The sequence below is a fragment of the Cervus elaphus genome, chromosome 20, assembly GCF_910594005.1.
Source record: "Cervus elaphus chromosome 20, mCerEla1.1, whole genome shotgun sequence".
Taxonomy (NCBI): domain Eukaryota; kingdom Metazoa; phylum Chordata; class Mammalia; order Artiodactyla; family Cervidae; genus Cervus; species Cervus elaphus.
The window spans coordinates 120,802,181-120,818,177 of NC_057834.1; the positions used below are offsets into that span (position 1 = coordinate 120,802,181).

Below are 15,997 nucleotides of genomic sequence, written 5' to 3' on the forward strand. Positions count from 1 at the left end.
GAGCTGCCTTTGCCTCCAACACTGATGTTCAAACTCCAGGTTCTAACCTGCTCTCTGCCCAGTGCAGCAAAGTAGCCCTGTGAGTGTTGGAATTATCAAACCCCCTTAGGTAGTAGAGGGCTGGCACTGTTTGGAATTCAGATCCTGCCTGGTATAAAGCAGTTTCTTGCACTGGCTCTGCACCCTGGACATAAGCAAGTGCCCAATGGGATGGCTTCAATACCAGTGGCCTAAGCACCAGCACCCTTGGACTGGGCAGCCAGAATTGCTGAGCCAGTTTCCACCTTTCAGCCCCACATCCCACTGAAATGCTCCAGGCGGCCCAGGATCCCACTTTAAGATCTTTAAACACAAGTCCAGAGGCCAGAAGCATTTTAGCATCTTTATTTAAGAAGTCAAAACTGTGAACAGGTAACAATTCCAATTGTTGATATTTTCTGTACAGAAAGGTTCAAATATAACAATGTAACTCAACCAGCCAGTTCGCCCCACAGATTCTTCCAACCACATCCAAAGTGACCAGTCAGTCCCTCAGCCACTTGCAAGCTCAATTTTATACAGTTAGCACAACAGTTTTCCTCAAGGATCACTCTCCCCTGCCCCAAGTTTTCCTCAGTTCTTTCTCCAGGACAGGATTATGGCCCTACTTGGAGACCAGGTGGATACCAAGGTGCCACCCAAGGCCTGGCATAGCTGTTATTAGCTCACAAAGTCCATCAAACAGTATCAGCACCAAAGAACAAGACCTTCACTAAGTCTTGTTTTGTAGCCCCTGTCCAGGGAGAGCACCACTCAATTTGCAAGACAGCCCGGGTTCAGAGTATTTGTAATGGAAAAGATATAGCACCATTGGAAGATAAGGGCCTGCAGCCATGCTTGATTTCATCACCTCCACAATAGACAGGAATATGGATTAGAACTTCCAACAGAGATCAATACAGAGGAGGAAAAAAACACAAAAACCTTTGGCCACTGTATAAAACCCGGAGTGCTCCAAGGGGCACAGATTAAGCCAAGAAAAAAAAAATCAAAGCCTCAACCTTTGCTTACAATCTTTATTGAAGTTATACAAAAAGAATCCCCGAAAAGTGAAAAAATACATTATATACAAAAACACTTTCCATTGGGAGGAAGGCTCTGCTCCCTCTCTTAACATGCAGTGCTTTCAACTGTAGCTCCGGCCTCCACTGTCCCCTCCACTGCTGCCCGGCTTTCAGCTTTATTCTCAGCCTGGAAGATAAACAAGGAGCCTGGGCATAAGTAACCCTACTTTAAGCCGTTCTTTCTTAGGCTTGACTGAGGCCAACAACTGAGTTGGCCTCAGTCAGAGGAACAACACAGGTCCCTTAAATTCTGCTTTGCTCTCTACACTAAAAGGGATCACAAGTATATAGCCATTTCCTAACCTCTCTAATAGGGCTGATAGAGCCAGTGTTCATATATTAGAAAGAGGAGCAAGCAAAAGTGACCGAATGGTCTTGGCAATCAAGTGTCTTCTCACACATTCATTAGAGGGGTACCTGTGTTATGTATTTGACAATGAGACATCTTACATTTCATAACCAAACTGTACAATCATTGTTTTTATGAAAAGTAACCAAATAATCCAAAGATCAAGTTGGGGAACATGCATTGGTTTCCCCAGGCCCTGAGAACAAGGGAAATGAGGCAAGAGTCCAAACCCTGCTTAACTGCCCACCTCCTCCTCCATGTTTTCGGAAACTTCGGTTCCACTGGAAATAGTGTCCCCACTGCCGCCATTCACCTCCGGCTCTTGTTTGGCTTTCTTTGCATCATCTTTCCGGGGGCTCTCTTCCTCTGGTTTCCTCTATAAAGATATAATTAATTGTGAAAGCTTCACAAATGTGCTTACTGTCTTTAAAAAAAGGACAATTATAAAACAATTTTGTAACACATGCCTCTTCCCTATGGTACAAAGATTATGAACACCAGGATTCACAGCTCTAGGGGTCTCCCAAGTCACAGCCTGTCCTCTGGTATGCCCAAACATACCAGTTCAGCCTCTCTAAGGATGAAGAGTGAGGAGAGGGATGAGGAATAGACAACAGTAACCAGCCCACAAATTTGAATTTCTACTGGTGAGTTAGGAAGCAAAGTAAGAGTGGAGGCTTTCTCACAAGTTTAGGGAGTCTGCTGCTGAATGACTACTGTAAACCTGCCAGTTTCCCAAGATGGGCTGATCTGACCAGTGGGAATCTGACCAGCAGCTTTCCTAATAGCCCCTGGACTAAAATAGAACAGAAGAGTGTTGCTAGAAGACATACTTAATGGAGAACTAGCTTCAATTCTCACTCACTTTTGAAAAATGACTCTTTATATATATATTTCTTTTGGCTGCACTAGGTCCTAGTTGTGGCACTCAGGATCTGTGTACTTTAGCTGTGGCCTATGGGATCCAGTTCCCTGACCAGGGATCGAACTCAGGCCCCCTACAATGTGAGCTTGGAGTCTTACCCACTGAACCACCAGGGAAGTCCCAAAACAGATGTCTTATTGTACCAAGTATTAGGGATGTTTATGTGAAAGGTAATTCTCATGTATCATTTGGAGGGAGGGAAATGCAGAGTAGGAAGAATATAGAAAAGAAATGATCACATGTAGATTTACCTTCTTTCTGACAAGGTGGGAAATATCAGTAACACAATTTGATGAGGAAGCACCATCTGTTGGCTTTCTACTGGCAATCTGGGCAAAAAAGAAACCTTTGTTAGCAATGTACTGCTATATAAGAAATATACACTGAGGCTTATTAATTGACAAAAATCACCTGAATACCCACCATGGAAACCGAAGAGCTTCCTCCACTAGGGGTGAAACCTGAAGTAGAGCTCTCCACCTGTGAGAAATGACAAACCCAAGTGGGTCCCAGGATAGAACCCACCAGGTTACCTACCTACAAGCAACTGACTAAGACTTCAAATACTAGTGGCCTCCATATGGTAGCAACATCACCCACCCTCTCTACTCAAACCCACGGTCACACAGTAAATAGCTGAGAAAGAATTCAAACCCACCGCCTGGCTCCAGAGCATACTGTCTTAAGCACTGTATTTACTATTTGAGAGGAAATTGTATAGACTTCTCACATTCCCTCTGACATCCGACTCCCTGGAAACCAAGTCATGAGGAAGATTCCTAGCAAATGGAACACTAGTACCATGATAAAGGGCCTTCAAAAATATCCAATGTGTGACTACCAAAACTCCACAAGGAAACCAAACAAACCAGAGTTGCTTTCAGAGCCAGTTCAGCTACATTCCCACTGCGCTGGGACTCCTTTGCATCTTCTATCTTCTCTCTAATTTCAGGGAGCAGCTCCTTCAGCTCCTCAATTTCTTTCTCATATTCAGTAGGTGATCCTTCAGCTTCCTTCATCTGCTCATTTAGTACAGCTAGAAAGAAAAGGCTGAAGTGATCAGTAAGTAATAGATGACACAATGGACATGAGTTTGAGTTTAAAGAAACATGAGTTTCTTTAAAAAAAACCAAAACTGTCAATACTGGATCCATCATAATTATTGTGGAAACAGCTGATGCACACTCACCCATTCTCTTCTCAATGACCTCAATAGATTTGCTGAACTGTGCTACTGCTTCATCATACTGAGAGTTGTACCCGTAGGCCAAGCCCAGCTGGTAGTGAGTCTCTGCAAGGAGTCGATCATGGGCTTCCAGATACTGTTCCTGGAGGTTTAGGCAAGCCTGGAACTCCTCCACAGCTTGGAGGTAATTCTCTATTAAAGAGAAAAATAGCAAGCAAATATACATTTAATATACAGAACTTCTAAAATTCCAGACCATCCTGCAGAAACGTTTTCCCATGTTATATTTCACTTTTCTTTGTAGTATCTCCAGGACCCTTGACTAAAATCCATCAAAACAACTTAAAAAACCTATTGGGAGGGAGTTCCCTGGCGAGCCAGTGATTAGGACTCTACATACCCAATGCAAGGGGGCCATGGGTTCACCCCTAGTCAGGGAGCTAAAATCCCGTATGCTGCACAGTGCAGCCAAAAGAAAAAAAACCTACTGAGAGACTTTCATTTAGAGTATCATTTAAAAGACCATTCATTGTTCTAGGAACCATAAGGAATCTAAAACACCTACTGTCCATTCAAAACTAACTGCCCACAATTCAAGTGAGCTGGATTTTAAGGAATTAGAGGAAGGGTAAGGCAGGTGGGGAAACAGTATGTAGAACAGAAAATGTATTACCAGATTCAACACTAACTTCTCCAAGTTTAAGATGTGCCTGTGCAGCATAAAGCTGAGCCTCCTTTGTGTCTTGCCTAAAAGAAGGAAAGATAGTTAGAAACCTTAACAACATCTGACCAAGCCTAACTGCTTTGTTTTCAACTGCCAAACTCCCAACCTAAGCCTAAAAGCACCAAGAGTTTTACCTTTTAAAAATGATCTTTGCTAAATCCAGCATATCCCAGGCAAGCTCTAGGTTCCCAATCTCCTCCTCTTCATTTTCTTGAAGGGACTAAAGTATATCCAAATCATTGGTGTTAGGCAGAAGTACAAGACAGGCATCTTTGATTACAAATCAAAATGTATTAATTTAGTACAGCTGAGGTGAAGGAGCAGAACTGGTATAGGATTCAAAATTCAGAATTTTCTTTCTAAACCTACACAATGGACCCCTACAAAGTCTACCCTGTATCACCTTATGTCAGTTATTGTTCAGTCACTAAGTCATGTCCGACTCTATGTGACCCCATGGACTTCACGCTAGGCTTCTCTAGCCTGCACCATCTCCCAGAGCTTGCTCAAACTCATGTCCACTGAGATCGTGATGCTATTCAACCATCTCATCCTCTGTTGCCCCCCTTTTCCTCCTGTCCTCAATATTTCCCAGCATTGGGGTCTTTCCCAATGAGTAGGTTCTTCATATCAGATGGCCAAAGTACTGGAGCTTCAGCACCAGTGACAGTTAGCAATGGTATGTTGGGTCCTGTCCTAACTGACAGGACCCCTAGGACCAAATGGATCTGTCTATTTCCAGCATGAAAAAAGGGTCCTCAATCCCTAATGAAGAAATGACTATAATAGTCATGCCTACACTAGTAAACCATAGTCCTAGAATCAGAAAGCAGATAATACTCAGCAAATAATAATTCACCTTGTTTTCAAGAGCTGAATCATTTAGTGTTTCTTCAGCCTTGTCATTTTCTTTATCCTCCTCTTCTGAGCCCTCGGTTTCTGCAAGCAAAAATTCTTCAGTATTGAGAATACTAAGCATAATGGACAAAGATGACAAGACAAGTCAGAAATGCCAATAAACATGTCAAATGACATATATTCTGGGGTAGGACAGGCCAGATCCAAGCCAAATCGGGTAACATTTGAACTGGATATAAATAATAAAGTCAGTGGTTAACAGTCTAATTCGAGTCTAATCCAGACTTAGCATAATGTTAAATAATTCAGACCTTCAATGACCAACAGGCTGTGTTTCTCTTCTAAAAGTCAACCTGCACAGTTCAGATCAAAAGAAATTAACTACTGACTTTGATTCACTGGCTAGAAACTCCCATCTACTCAACCAGAGTCAGTTGGAGGCCTCAGCCAGTATTCCTGGGTTCTTTAAGCCAACTGTCAGTTAATACTAATAAGGCCAAGAAAATACCAAAAGTTAAATTACTCCAGTCCATTTGAAGCAAAGATGCTCAAGAGACTAGCTTTCCCACAACACAGCTGTGGAGAGAAAAGCACGGCCCTCACCACCTCTCACCAATGAGCATGCCACACTCCAGCCAGCTCCAGCATGTACAGAATCTGCGTGAGCAGTACCACATTATTTCACTCTCCAGGACCATGTTAAAATCTGCAGCCATACCAACACCATATTTCACCATACTGACAAATACAAGTTAACTGCCTGCGAGGACAGGCTGCTGATAAATAGCTCTACACATTTGGGTTCAAACAATTCATGAAATGGGTATAATGTGCCTATTTCTGCCATCTTTCATTAAGCATTTAACACCATCAGAAGAGCTCAAATACTGTCTACTGACTAAAAATTAGGCATTAGAGTAATGAAGTCAGGTTAGAAAACTTTTATCTGTCTACCAATATTTCTTTAGGATGGAAATAGGCAAAGAAAAGTCGTATAAATTAGGACAAACTAAAGTCCTAAGAACCAGTTAAAGTTACAAGTTAACCTCTATAGCAAACACTGTTTTATCAGGTACCTCCCTTTTCTCCTGTTGACCATGTAATTTGGTGCTTCTGAAATATAAGTACTCACCACCACATATCAGTACCTTTCCGTGTCCAAATTTCGAAGTGGTTTGTGTACTTAGCTTCCTAACGTTAGGCTAGATGGGCGGTCTTACTGCCTTTGATGATGAAGCCCATCCTCCACTAGAACACATGACAGGTGAAACAGATTGGTTTTTTTAATATCAAACACTTTATCTTCCCAACTTGCAGGAAAATTTGACAAAATGTTGCTGTTCTATATTCTTATTTATCTGGTATCTGTTCAACTCATACCAGCATGCTAGAAAGTGACATCTAGATATTTGGAGTTTTACATCAAATTTTTAAATTAAAATTCTTATAATGGTCTGAGAAAAATACTTGTTTCTCTTGAGGAATCTGCATTACCTTCATGGAGTGGTGGAGAGGAGCTAGGTTAATGAGAAAGCCATTATTTTTCAACCTGGTAATCTGTACCTAGGTATTAATAGAAATGCACTGAAGGCCTCAGTTAAGAGATCTGTTTATTTTCTAAGCTTCTTTGAAAGTGGAATCGTTTTTGTAGTACGTCATCCTTCAGAGAAAGAGAAACGTTTTATAGATACCATTTCTCTAATCTTATAGCCTCTTCAAAACAATGTGGCAAGAGAGCTGTGCAAAGCAGAAGAATGACTCTTAAATATCTCTTCAAGGGGTTTTAAGAGAAAACCTATTTCAAGATTTTTGCAGGCTAGTGCTACCACATAAATTTCTGACAAGAAGTGGGTTAAAGGAAGGGATGAAAGTTGCCTTCCTCAGCGTGAGGCATTCTGGGAAGAACACATTCACATCAGATCTAGGGTCATATTCTGGTCCTATGATTTACTGTTTGACTCCAAACAAGTCATATAACCCCTAACCGTCCATTTCCTCATCACTATAACTAGAGTAATACTAACTACTACACAGTAATGTATTTTGGAATCAAAAGTAAAGTAATGTATGTGAGAAACTCTAAAGATTAAGACATGAGAGGTTTTTTTTAAAACTGAGGAATTCAGTTCTGTGCTTTTTCCATACACTCTCCTAAAGCCCAATGAGCAGCCCAATGGTGCTACCGTTTAGCCAATTCATTTCTCGTTACCATGCTTGTGCTGGCTGGAGTACAAGGACCTGCACATAGGTAGAAGGAAGTTAACCAAAACTAGCTACAGATATTGATAATGGGTCTTTGAACATCTCAAACCTAAGAAAACTCAAAAGTAGTCAATTATATAAGTAATTATGTGTGTGTCTATATATAAGTAGTAACGATTAATTGGACTATACCTGTGGTTATTAATACCAACGTTAGATGAATCTTACAGACACAGCAGAATCCTCAAATGATAGTACAACTCAAGTCAGACATGCCAATTATGTAGTTGCTAATTAGAGGCTTATACATCTTGATGAAATGGAATCATAATTAGACCAATGATACGACACAAAGCATTCACACTTCGTAACATTCTAAGTAACAAAACAGTCAGTTTAGCAGCCAAAGCAAGCATGAAATGAGCAGGGAAAGCTGTAAGAGTGCTTCACAGTTTTCAATTATCTTTTGCAGGGGGCTAATTTAACTAATGTGAATAAGCCTCTAAACACTTCCTGAAGACTGAAAGTAAAGATTACCAGAATTCTTTCACTCTGGTGATAAAACATTCAAGGGTAAAACTGCCTTCACTTAAATGGCATGCCTGCTTAAGTGCATCAATTCAGTGGATTCTACTGCTTTAATCCTGCTTCCTAAAGCAGAAAAAAAGGAACCGTGTGAACAGTAAATTTGAAAATCCAGAGGCATGCAAGTGAACATCCATTCAGCATTCTCTGCCAGCCTAGCACACTATTTCCCTACCTACTCCACCCCACCACCCACTTTTGTTGGCTAGTAGAGTGCAACAAGTTACTGATAGCTAGCCAAATCTCAGAAAGGCCTATTTTGCAGTTAGTAAAAGCGTTAGTCTACAAGCCAGCTAAAGACGACTTGCTTTTAACTTGCTCAACTTATCACCACCTTCTTAAACTACTCCCATTTTCATTTAGCCCTTTCCTAATCCAAAGGCAGACGGAAAATTCTGAATGGAAGGCTGACTTTTACCCATGATTAGTGAGTCAAATCCAGAATGTACTCCACCCACTGCAGCTCTTGTATGTCCCGGTTACCTTCACCCTCTTTCATCTGTTCTTCTTTGTCTTGTGCTTCTTCATTAGCAGCTATCTTAACTTTGTCTTCTGGGGATTTCTCAGTAGCCTTCTGGGCCACCTCAGTCTCCACCCCATCTCCAGTTGCCTCAGACTCTTCTACAGACAGCTTAGTCTCCTGGCTAGGAACCAACTCTTCCCTGACCTTCTCTAGTCCTGAGCCATCTTTTGTTCCTATCAGTCCTTCTGCCTTAGTTTGTGGTTGAGTGGAGGCATGATCCCCTGCAGCTGACAGTCCATTGACTGCACCATCCTGAGGGAGAACTGTGTCCTGCCCTCCAGGCTTCTCAGAGACTTCTGATCCGGCTTCTGCAGCTGAAGCATCTGCAGCCTGTGTTGTCACCTCTGGTGACTCTTCGGCAGAAGGTAATTCTTGCCCTACCAACTGCTCAAGAATAGCCTTTCCTGGCTCACTTTCAGAGGCAGCTACCTGCTCCTTTGGCTCATCCCCACCCATATCCACTGGCTTGACTACTTCTATCTCCACTGGAGTGCCCTGCTTTTCTAGAGTCACAACAGGTTGTTCTTTTGAAGCTTCTTTTGGTTTCTCCTCTATGCTCACAATTACTTCTCCCTGACCCCCTTTTTCTCTGCACTCTTCTTGGACATCAGTTCCAGAAACTGATTTTCCTTCCTCAGCACCCGGTATTTCCTGATCTGGCTTCTTAGAAGTGACTTCAGCTTCACTCAATCCTTCTGGTGCTGCTGCTCCCTTTCCCTCTTCAGTGGTTTCAGTTAACTGATCTGGAGTTGATTTAACTTTTTCCTGTAGTTCCTCTGCAGGCTCACCGATATCCATATCTTCTCTTCCACCCTTCTCCATTTCAGTTTCCTGTTCTTTATCCATTTCAGGCTTTACCAGAGACTTGTCTTCTGTTTTTTGGGCTTCTTTTTCTCCCATGGCGTCATAAACCTGTTCTCTCAACTCTTCCCTTGCTTCCTCTACATGGTTAAAGAACATGAAGCATAAACATGTCTTCGAGTTTAATGATAAAGGCATAAATGGAAACTAAAAATACATTCCCTTTAAACCCTCAAACAGCCTGGCTTATGTTTTAAGATGGCCTACAAATTACCTGCCCCCTTCAGAAAAGCAAAGGGAAAATCCCAACTAGCAGAGCAACTTACTGCAAAAGAAACCCAAGCTCCTTAAATTAGGTATTATTTTACTTGAGCATTCTAATTATCAGTTAGGTAAGAGATGCCAAGCTTTACATTCTCCTCTCAACACTATATATATATATAGTAGATCTGATATGTAAAACTCTAACAGCAAAACCCAGATTAGAAATTAACATTTAATTTTCTTAGACACAAAAAATGCAAAAGGGCCCCAAAAGTCCAGCCATTAAAATAACTGAGCTGCAAACTTTTAAAAATTTACATCAGAAAAATATTTTAGGTTATTTTAATACTCAGAGTATCAATTTAAATAACTAGATTTATTTAGGAAATTAAGTTATCCCCTTAAAAAAGCCTATCATCAAAAAAAAAGAGCCTAACATCAGTCTTACTGAGACCTCCCCCGCAGTCTCCACCAGATGCAGGTGTAGCCCCAAGAGAGACTATTCAAGATAAGGAGAGCCCTATTTCCATCGCTTATACACAAGAAATATACGTCGCATCTCTTGAATGTCACATGCAACTCCACATACCATCTATGTTATCATTATTTTCTACCAGAGATTCTTCTTCTGTTTTTTCTCCTTCCTCCTCTTCCACATGCACACCTTCCAGGGCATTTCCCAACACACCATTCTCCATTCTAGCAGAACAAAAGGAGAAAGCACTAAAGGTATGATGGCTAGAACCTAAGTCTTTTTAAGAAAGAAACTTAGTCCTGTATTACAAAAGCAACAGAAAAGTAAGTACAGGGAATATAAACTATAAGCACTCATGAAAGAAAAGCAATGATCAAAATGAATATAAACTAAGGTTTTAGGAGCTGAAGAAAATAAACATACCCTTTTATCCAGCCATCAGAAAAACCACTGATGACCCTTATCAAAACGGCCATGTTTCCCAAACTTCTCATCCACCTATGTCACTAGATGGCCAAAAACATTCTGGCAAGATTTTCATGACAAATCCTTAGACTGCTCTACAAAATTAGAAAACTTAGCAAAAGTGAGAGATTAAATAGATTACAGATTATTTGCTACTCTGTGTACCCTCAATATATTTTATTCTGGTTAATAAATTCTGGTGGAATATCACAACAACTTTCCAACAGTTAAGACTCCTTATCCAGAGATTCTTCTTCTGTTTTTTTTATTTTAAGACATTTTCACATGCCAAGTGTTTTCAAATTGTCCTTCAGTCCATCCTTGTTATGGATGATCATTATGGGCTAGCTGAGAGTGTTTTTAAAGGTTCCCTCTCTAAACTAGACTTTGGTAAGTTATTGATTATTCACTAATGGAAAGATCTCTGCTTCTAATAACTGTAAAAGTCAAAACTTAAGTATAACTTTACTCTTTTAAGTGACTTTCAAAACTCCCATCAAGGGAATTCCCTGGAGGTTCAGTGGTTAAAACTCCACACTTCCACTGCTGAGGGCAAAGGTTCAATCCCTGGTCAGGGAACTAGGATCCCACAAACTGTGCAGCACAACCAAAAAAAGAAAAAGAGAAGCAAAAACAACCCACCAATTTTTCATCCTCCTTTCTAAACCTCTGAGTAAAACCAGTCTCACTCAGTTCCTGTGAAATCTCAAGGCTAGTAAATAATCTTAACAAAGAAACTTAAAAGTTTTTAAATAAATCATTATGATACAAACATCTTACTTTAAACTTAGCTTGAAAGACATACCTTGCCAACTCCAAAAGCGATTTCCCATAAAAAAAGAAGGCTTCTCCACATTCATTAGCTGTCTCTCCATACTTCTTACCTCTAAAAAGAGAATAAACAGCTAGGATCTGAATTAAACTTCTATTTTTTCTAGTTCTTTAGCCATAAAATGACATTTCTTCTGTAACACATCCTTCTAGGAAACCTTGAACTCAAGGTTCAAGAGGCTTTAGGAAACAATGATTAAGTTAATGTTGCCAGTTCTTCATCTATATAGTATATATCATAATTATGTACTTAGATATATAATATACATTATATAATTAGAATATATATTCTAAAAAGACATCTATTTGCTACAATATATAATCTAAGATCCAAGCTATTAATAGGTATTTCTCCTAATAAAAGATAGGGGTCGATATAAGCCAGATTATTGTTAGGAGTTAAGACAGCCTTTGGCTGGGACTGAGGCGTGAATCACGTCCATAGAAAGGCATCATGATAAAGAGTTAATGTTCTTCAGAGCCTGACTGCCTAGATTCAAATCCTGCCTCTAACTTTAAACTTTAGTAGTTAACTTAATCTCACAATGCCTTAGTTTTCACATTTATGAAATGGAAATGTTAAGAACCACTTAGGTCTACTGCAAGAACTAATTAAGTTCATGTATATAAAATCATTCAAAATAATGCTTAGAAATATAGATAGCAATATATATACCAAGTTTAGCTATTAATACCTATAAGCATGGAAGAAGCAGAGGGAAAATCACAAGTATAATAAATAGGAAGGAGGAAATACTTTATGTGGAGTAAAAAGACTAGCTTTTATGGTAGTAAAGGATCTGCAGAAATCATGCTAAGTCAGGTCAACTAATAGCCTAAGAGTCTAGTGAGAGTAACCAGAGCAACTAAGCATAAAAGCTATAGTGATGAAAGTCATGTTTAAGGAAAGTCTCTTAGATTAGCAGAATGCATCTCAAATTCTCCTCAAATACCCTTAATGGCAGGACAGTGAGAAAACTAAACTTTTCAGTAATCTGGAAGGAATAAGCTAATAAGTTTGTCTATGGGCTCGATCTTAAAAATTTAGATTTTAGCATTTTACAATGTAAGATTTTTACATAAAAACACCTAATTACTCAGCATCAGATGAAACCTGGGCCCTACCCTTAGCACAACACTGAATACCAGAACCTCAGCTCTTCAGGCCCCGATGATGACAGAGAGGCCAAAGGCCAATAAATCAACAAGAGATTATTGCAGGCATCCAAGATTCTGTTCTAGAGGGAGTGAGGGTTAGGAAAAAAATGCACCAATATAACCCTGACTGACTGAATAAAAAGGAATGAAGAAGCCAAAGACTTCATCAGTAAGCTTCAAACCTGAAACCCAGGTTTATTAAGCATCTCTTTCATAAGGAAGATTTCTTCAATTCCACTGAATATAATGTTATCAACTAATGAGCATGCATGACTGACTTCAATTGCTATTGGTAATGGTATTTTTGAGAAAACAAGTCACAGGCTGAAAGGCTACCACTTAAAAGACATTTTCTCTCAGTGTACAAAGTACATTAAAGTCTTTGGCTAAACTAAATCACTCTTGAGGCACTAAGACTAACCTGTTCCCCCAAGATACAGATATACATGGCCACCTGGTGGTCAACTACCAATACCTAAGAAATTGTACAGATAACAAAGGTGCTAAGAATCTATGAAAAATGCTGTGCTAATAACAGCATTAGTGAGAGGGTGACTAACCATACCTTGCTTGGGATTACGGACTTTCCCTGGATACAGAACTTCAAGCGTTAGAATAAACACAGTCCTACTATACAGGTATATTCAGTACCCTGGGATATATACTTAAAGGGAAAAGGATATTTAAAAAAATGTATATATGAGTATAACTGAGTCACTCTGATATACAGCAGAAATTAATATAACATTGTAAATCAACTCCACTTCAATTAAAAAGTAAGTTAAAAAAAAAAAAAAACACTTCCACTGTTAAAAATGGAACAAATCTCAGAACTGGGACAAATTAGTTAGTGATCAACAGAAAACAAATTTCATTTACTCAGGAAAATCAAAGGCTGAAACTGCTCAGTTATATGTAAGTTTTATCGGAATAAACTCATACATGAAAAATCTTTTTAAACTCTTGCTTTTCATTCTTCTTCCCATTAAACAACTTTTTATGACTCAAGTTTATTAGGAATGTTATATCAAAATACAAAATATACCAAAATACAGTACTTACAAAAGACTAGCTGCTTCCTGGAAGGCATTGACAGCTGCGGGAATATCACCCATTACCAGATGTTTCTGTCCTAATCCCAATAGTTTCTTAGCTTCACTATCCACATCCAGACTGCAAGAAAAAAGATTTTTCAGGTGTCATATACTTTTTTTTTTTTGTCATATACTTTTAAAATCAACATTTTTTGAATACCCGCTACATTTAAACCATAGTATTTTATTTCCTTAAACCTCTCAACTGCTCTGGCAAGGCTGAGCTAACCCACAATCTATCACTACAAAAGCTCACTACAAAGTCTGCGTAATCAGTTTGTCTGTTGGTCATCCTTTCAAATCCAGAATTCCATGAAAATTTTAATTATTTTTAATGTATTTATTTTTCATTGAAGGATAATTGCTTTACAGAATTTTGTTGTTTTTCTGTCAGACCTCATCATGAATCAACATGAATCAGGTATATATATATATATATCCCCTCTCTTTTGAACCTCCCTCCCATGTCCCTCCCCACCCCTCTAGGTTGATACAGAGCCCCTGTTTGAGTTTCCTGAGCCACACAGCAAATTCCTGTTGGCTATCTATTTCACATATGGTAATGTTAAGTTTCCATGTTACTCTTTCCATACATCTCACTCTCTCCTCCCCTGTCCCCATGTCCACAAAGAAAAATTTAATTCTTAATTCAAATGGTCACACAGTGCTTTTCCCAAAGACAATCATCTTACCTACTTTAGTATGCAGAAGTAGCATTCATACTTCACATTTTGTCACACAGATTATAAAATCATTTAGTGAAGGACTGAGAATAAATTAGCTGGTATTGCTTTCTAATGGACATTCCTAAGTGAAACTGGTAGTGCACTACTTGTACTGCCTTGACTTATGTTAAATAAAGGGCCAGCAAGTTTATCCACCATTGCTTTTTCACCATCAGTATCAATGTCAACACAGTCAAAAAGGCAAATGTTCTTCCAATTACAAAAAGTTTTGATCTTGCAGAATCTCTCAAAGGGTCTTAGGGACACCAAGGGCATACAAACTATACTATACTTTGAGAACCTCTGAATAAGAGCATGGACCCACATCCAAAAGAAAAGAATGTATGGGTACAGATTTAAGATAAAGTGACTGAACTCAAACAGGGGCTCTGTAACAACCTAGAAGGGTGGGATGGGGAGGGAGATAGGAGGGAGGTTCTAGAGGGAGGGGACACATGTATACCTATGGCTGATTCATGTTGATGTTTGGCAGAAACCAACAAAATTCTGTAAAGCAATTACCCTTCAACTAAAAAATAACTTAAAAAAAAATTCCCTGCCTATTGCTGATTCACTGAACAATCAAAATTTTTTTTTAAAAAGTAAAATCTTCAAGAGCAAGAAGACAGGTGATGGTATTGACTGTTAAGAAAAAGTTGCTCAGCAGAACAGAACAACTTGGCCAGGGAAACATGCTATAGTTGCTGGGCAGTACTAAGTAACCATTTCAGGTCAGTTGTTACCAATTTATGAGACTTTATGTTTTTCCCAACTATCCTTCCTGTTTCTCTCAGAATCGGATTATCATACTCCTTGAAAAATCATAAACGCTTGTAACATTAATAATTACCTATCAGCAGTGTCCCAGGGGTTAATTAAATAGCCTAGCTATATTTACACCTTATGCTCAGTCCAGAAATTTAATATCATGGTATATACCAAGATTAACCCTCTAAAAGTTATGTGAATGTGTTTAGGATCAATCCTGAGCAGTACTCCTTCCACCCAAAAACGAGACTAACTCACAAATCATTAGATAGTATTTGTAGAAGACATAGTTTAAGTAACCAAGATAACAAAGGAATTTAAGACAACAATGTAAAAAACATAAAATAATGAAAACCAAAAAAAAGAAAAACTTAGACTCAAAAAACCCCCAAAAGATGTGCATATATTTTGCAGAAGGATTAGACGGAATTTAGAACAGTAGTTTTCAACCTAAGTGAGTTTAAGATTTACCAGGAAGTTTTTCTAAAACACTCATACACTCAAAGCTTAACAAATGAAATCTCCAGGAACGCAACCCAGGCATTTACCTTTTGGATAAGCTTTCCAATTATTATGTTTCCTCTGGTTAAGAACTATGGTCACATCAAGATGCAGAAGTTACATGGAAATACATGTGGGCGCAATATAAAATTTACAACTTTCAACAAGAATTAACAACAAAATTGAAAATAGCAACCTTACAAAACTGAGATCTACATCAGTAGACATATTCAAACAAAGAATAAGCTGGCATTTGCCAGGCACGCTGTGTACCAAGTAAGGAGCAGAATTGAACAACTTTTAAAATTCAAGTATTTTAATACAAAAAACCCTGATGACATCACTGTCAGGACTCCATACTTTAAAATGAACAAGTACTTTAATATTCACTCTCACTTGTTACCTATTAAAGATGATAAACTGCCCTCAAGTTACATAGCTCTTATGTCTATGTTCTAGA

The 15,997-nt window shown here is 39.0% G+C and overlaps 1 protein-coding gene across 2 annotated transcripts in view; it reads right to left on the reverse strand.

The window, feature by feature from the left end:
* Nucleotides 1-368: 368 nt before the first annotated feature.
* LOC122678117 (nuclear autoantigenic sperm protein) overlaps nucleotides 369-15,997 on the reverse strand; it is a 29,519-nt gene continuing 13,890 nt past the window's right edge. Inside the window, exons 3-15 of one of the 2 annotated variants that reach the window (XM_043878636.1) lie at nucleotides 13,512-13,622; nucleotides 11,266-11,346; nucleotides 10,110-10,219; nucleotides 8,416-9,396; nucleotides 5,147-5,226; nucleotides 4,422-4,507; nucleotides 4,237-4,310; nucleotides 3,567-3,755; nucleotides 3,247-3,413; nucleotides 2,801-2,857; nucleotides 2,629-2,706; nucleotides 1,700-1,828; nucleotides 369-1,230 (exon numbers count right to left, since the gene is read on the reverse strand). In XM_043878636.1, the coding sequence (XP_043734571.1) occupies nucleotides 1,150-1,230; nucleotides 1,700-1,828; nucleotides 2,629-2,706; nucleotides 2,801-2,857; nucleotides 3,247-3,413; nucleotides 3,567-3,755; nucleotides 4,237-4,310; nucleotides 4,422-4,507; nucleotides 5,147-5,226; nucleotides 8,416-9,396; nucleotides 10,110-10,219; nucleotides 11,266-11,346; nucleotides 13,512-13,622 (2,224 nt within the window). In that variant the 3' untranslated portion in view covers nucleotides 369-1,149. The remainder of the gene's footprint in view (nucleotides 1,231-1,699; nucleotides 1,829-2,628; nucleotides 2,707-2,800; nucleotides 2,858-3,246; nucleotides 3,414-3,566; nucleotides 3,756-4,236; nucleotides 4,311-4,421; nucleotides 4,508-5,146; nucleotides 5,227-8,415; nucleotides 9,397-10,109; nucleotides 10,220-11,265; nucleotides 11,347-13,511; nucleotides 13,623-15,997) is intronic. The other variant, XM_043878637.1, reaches the window with a different exon arrangement.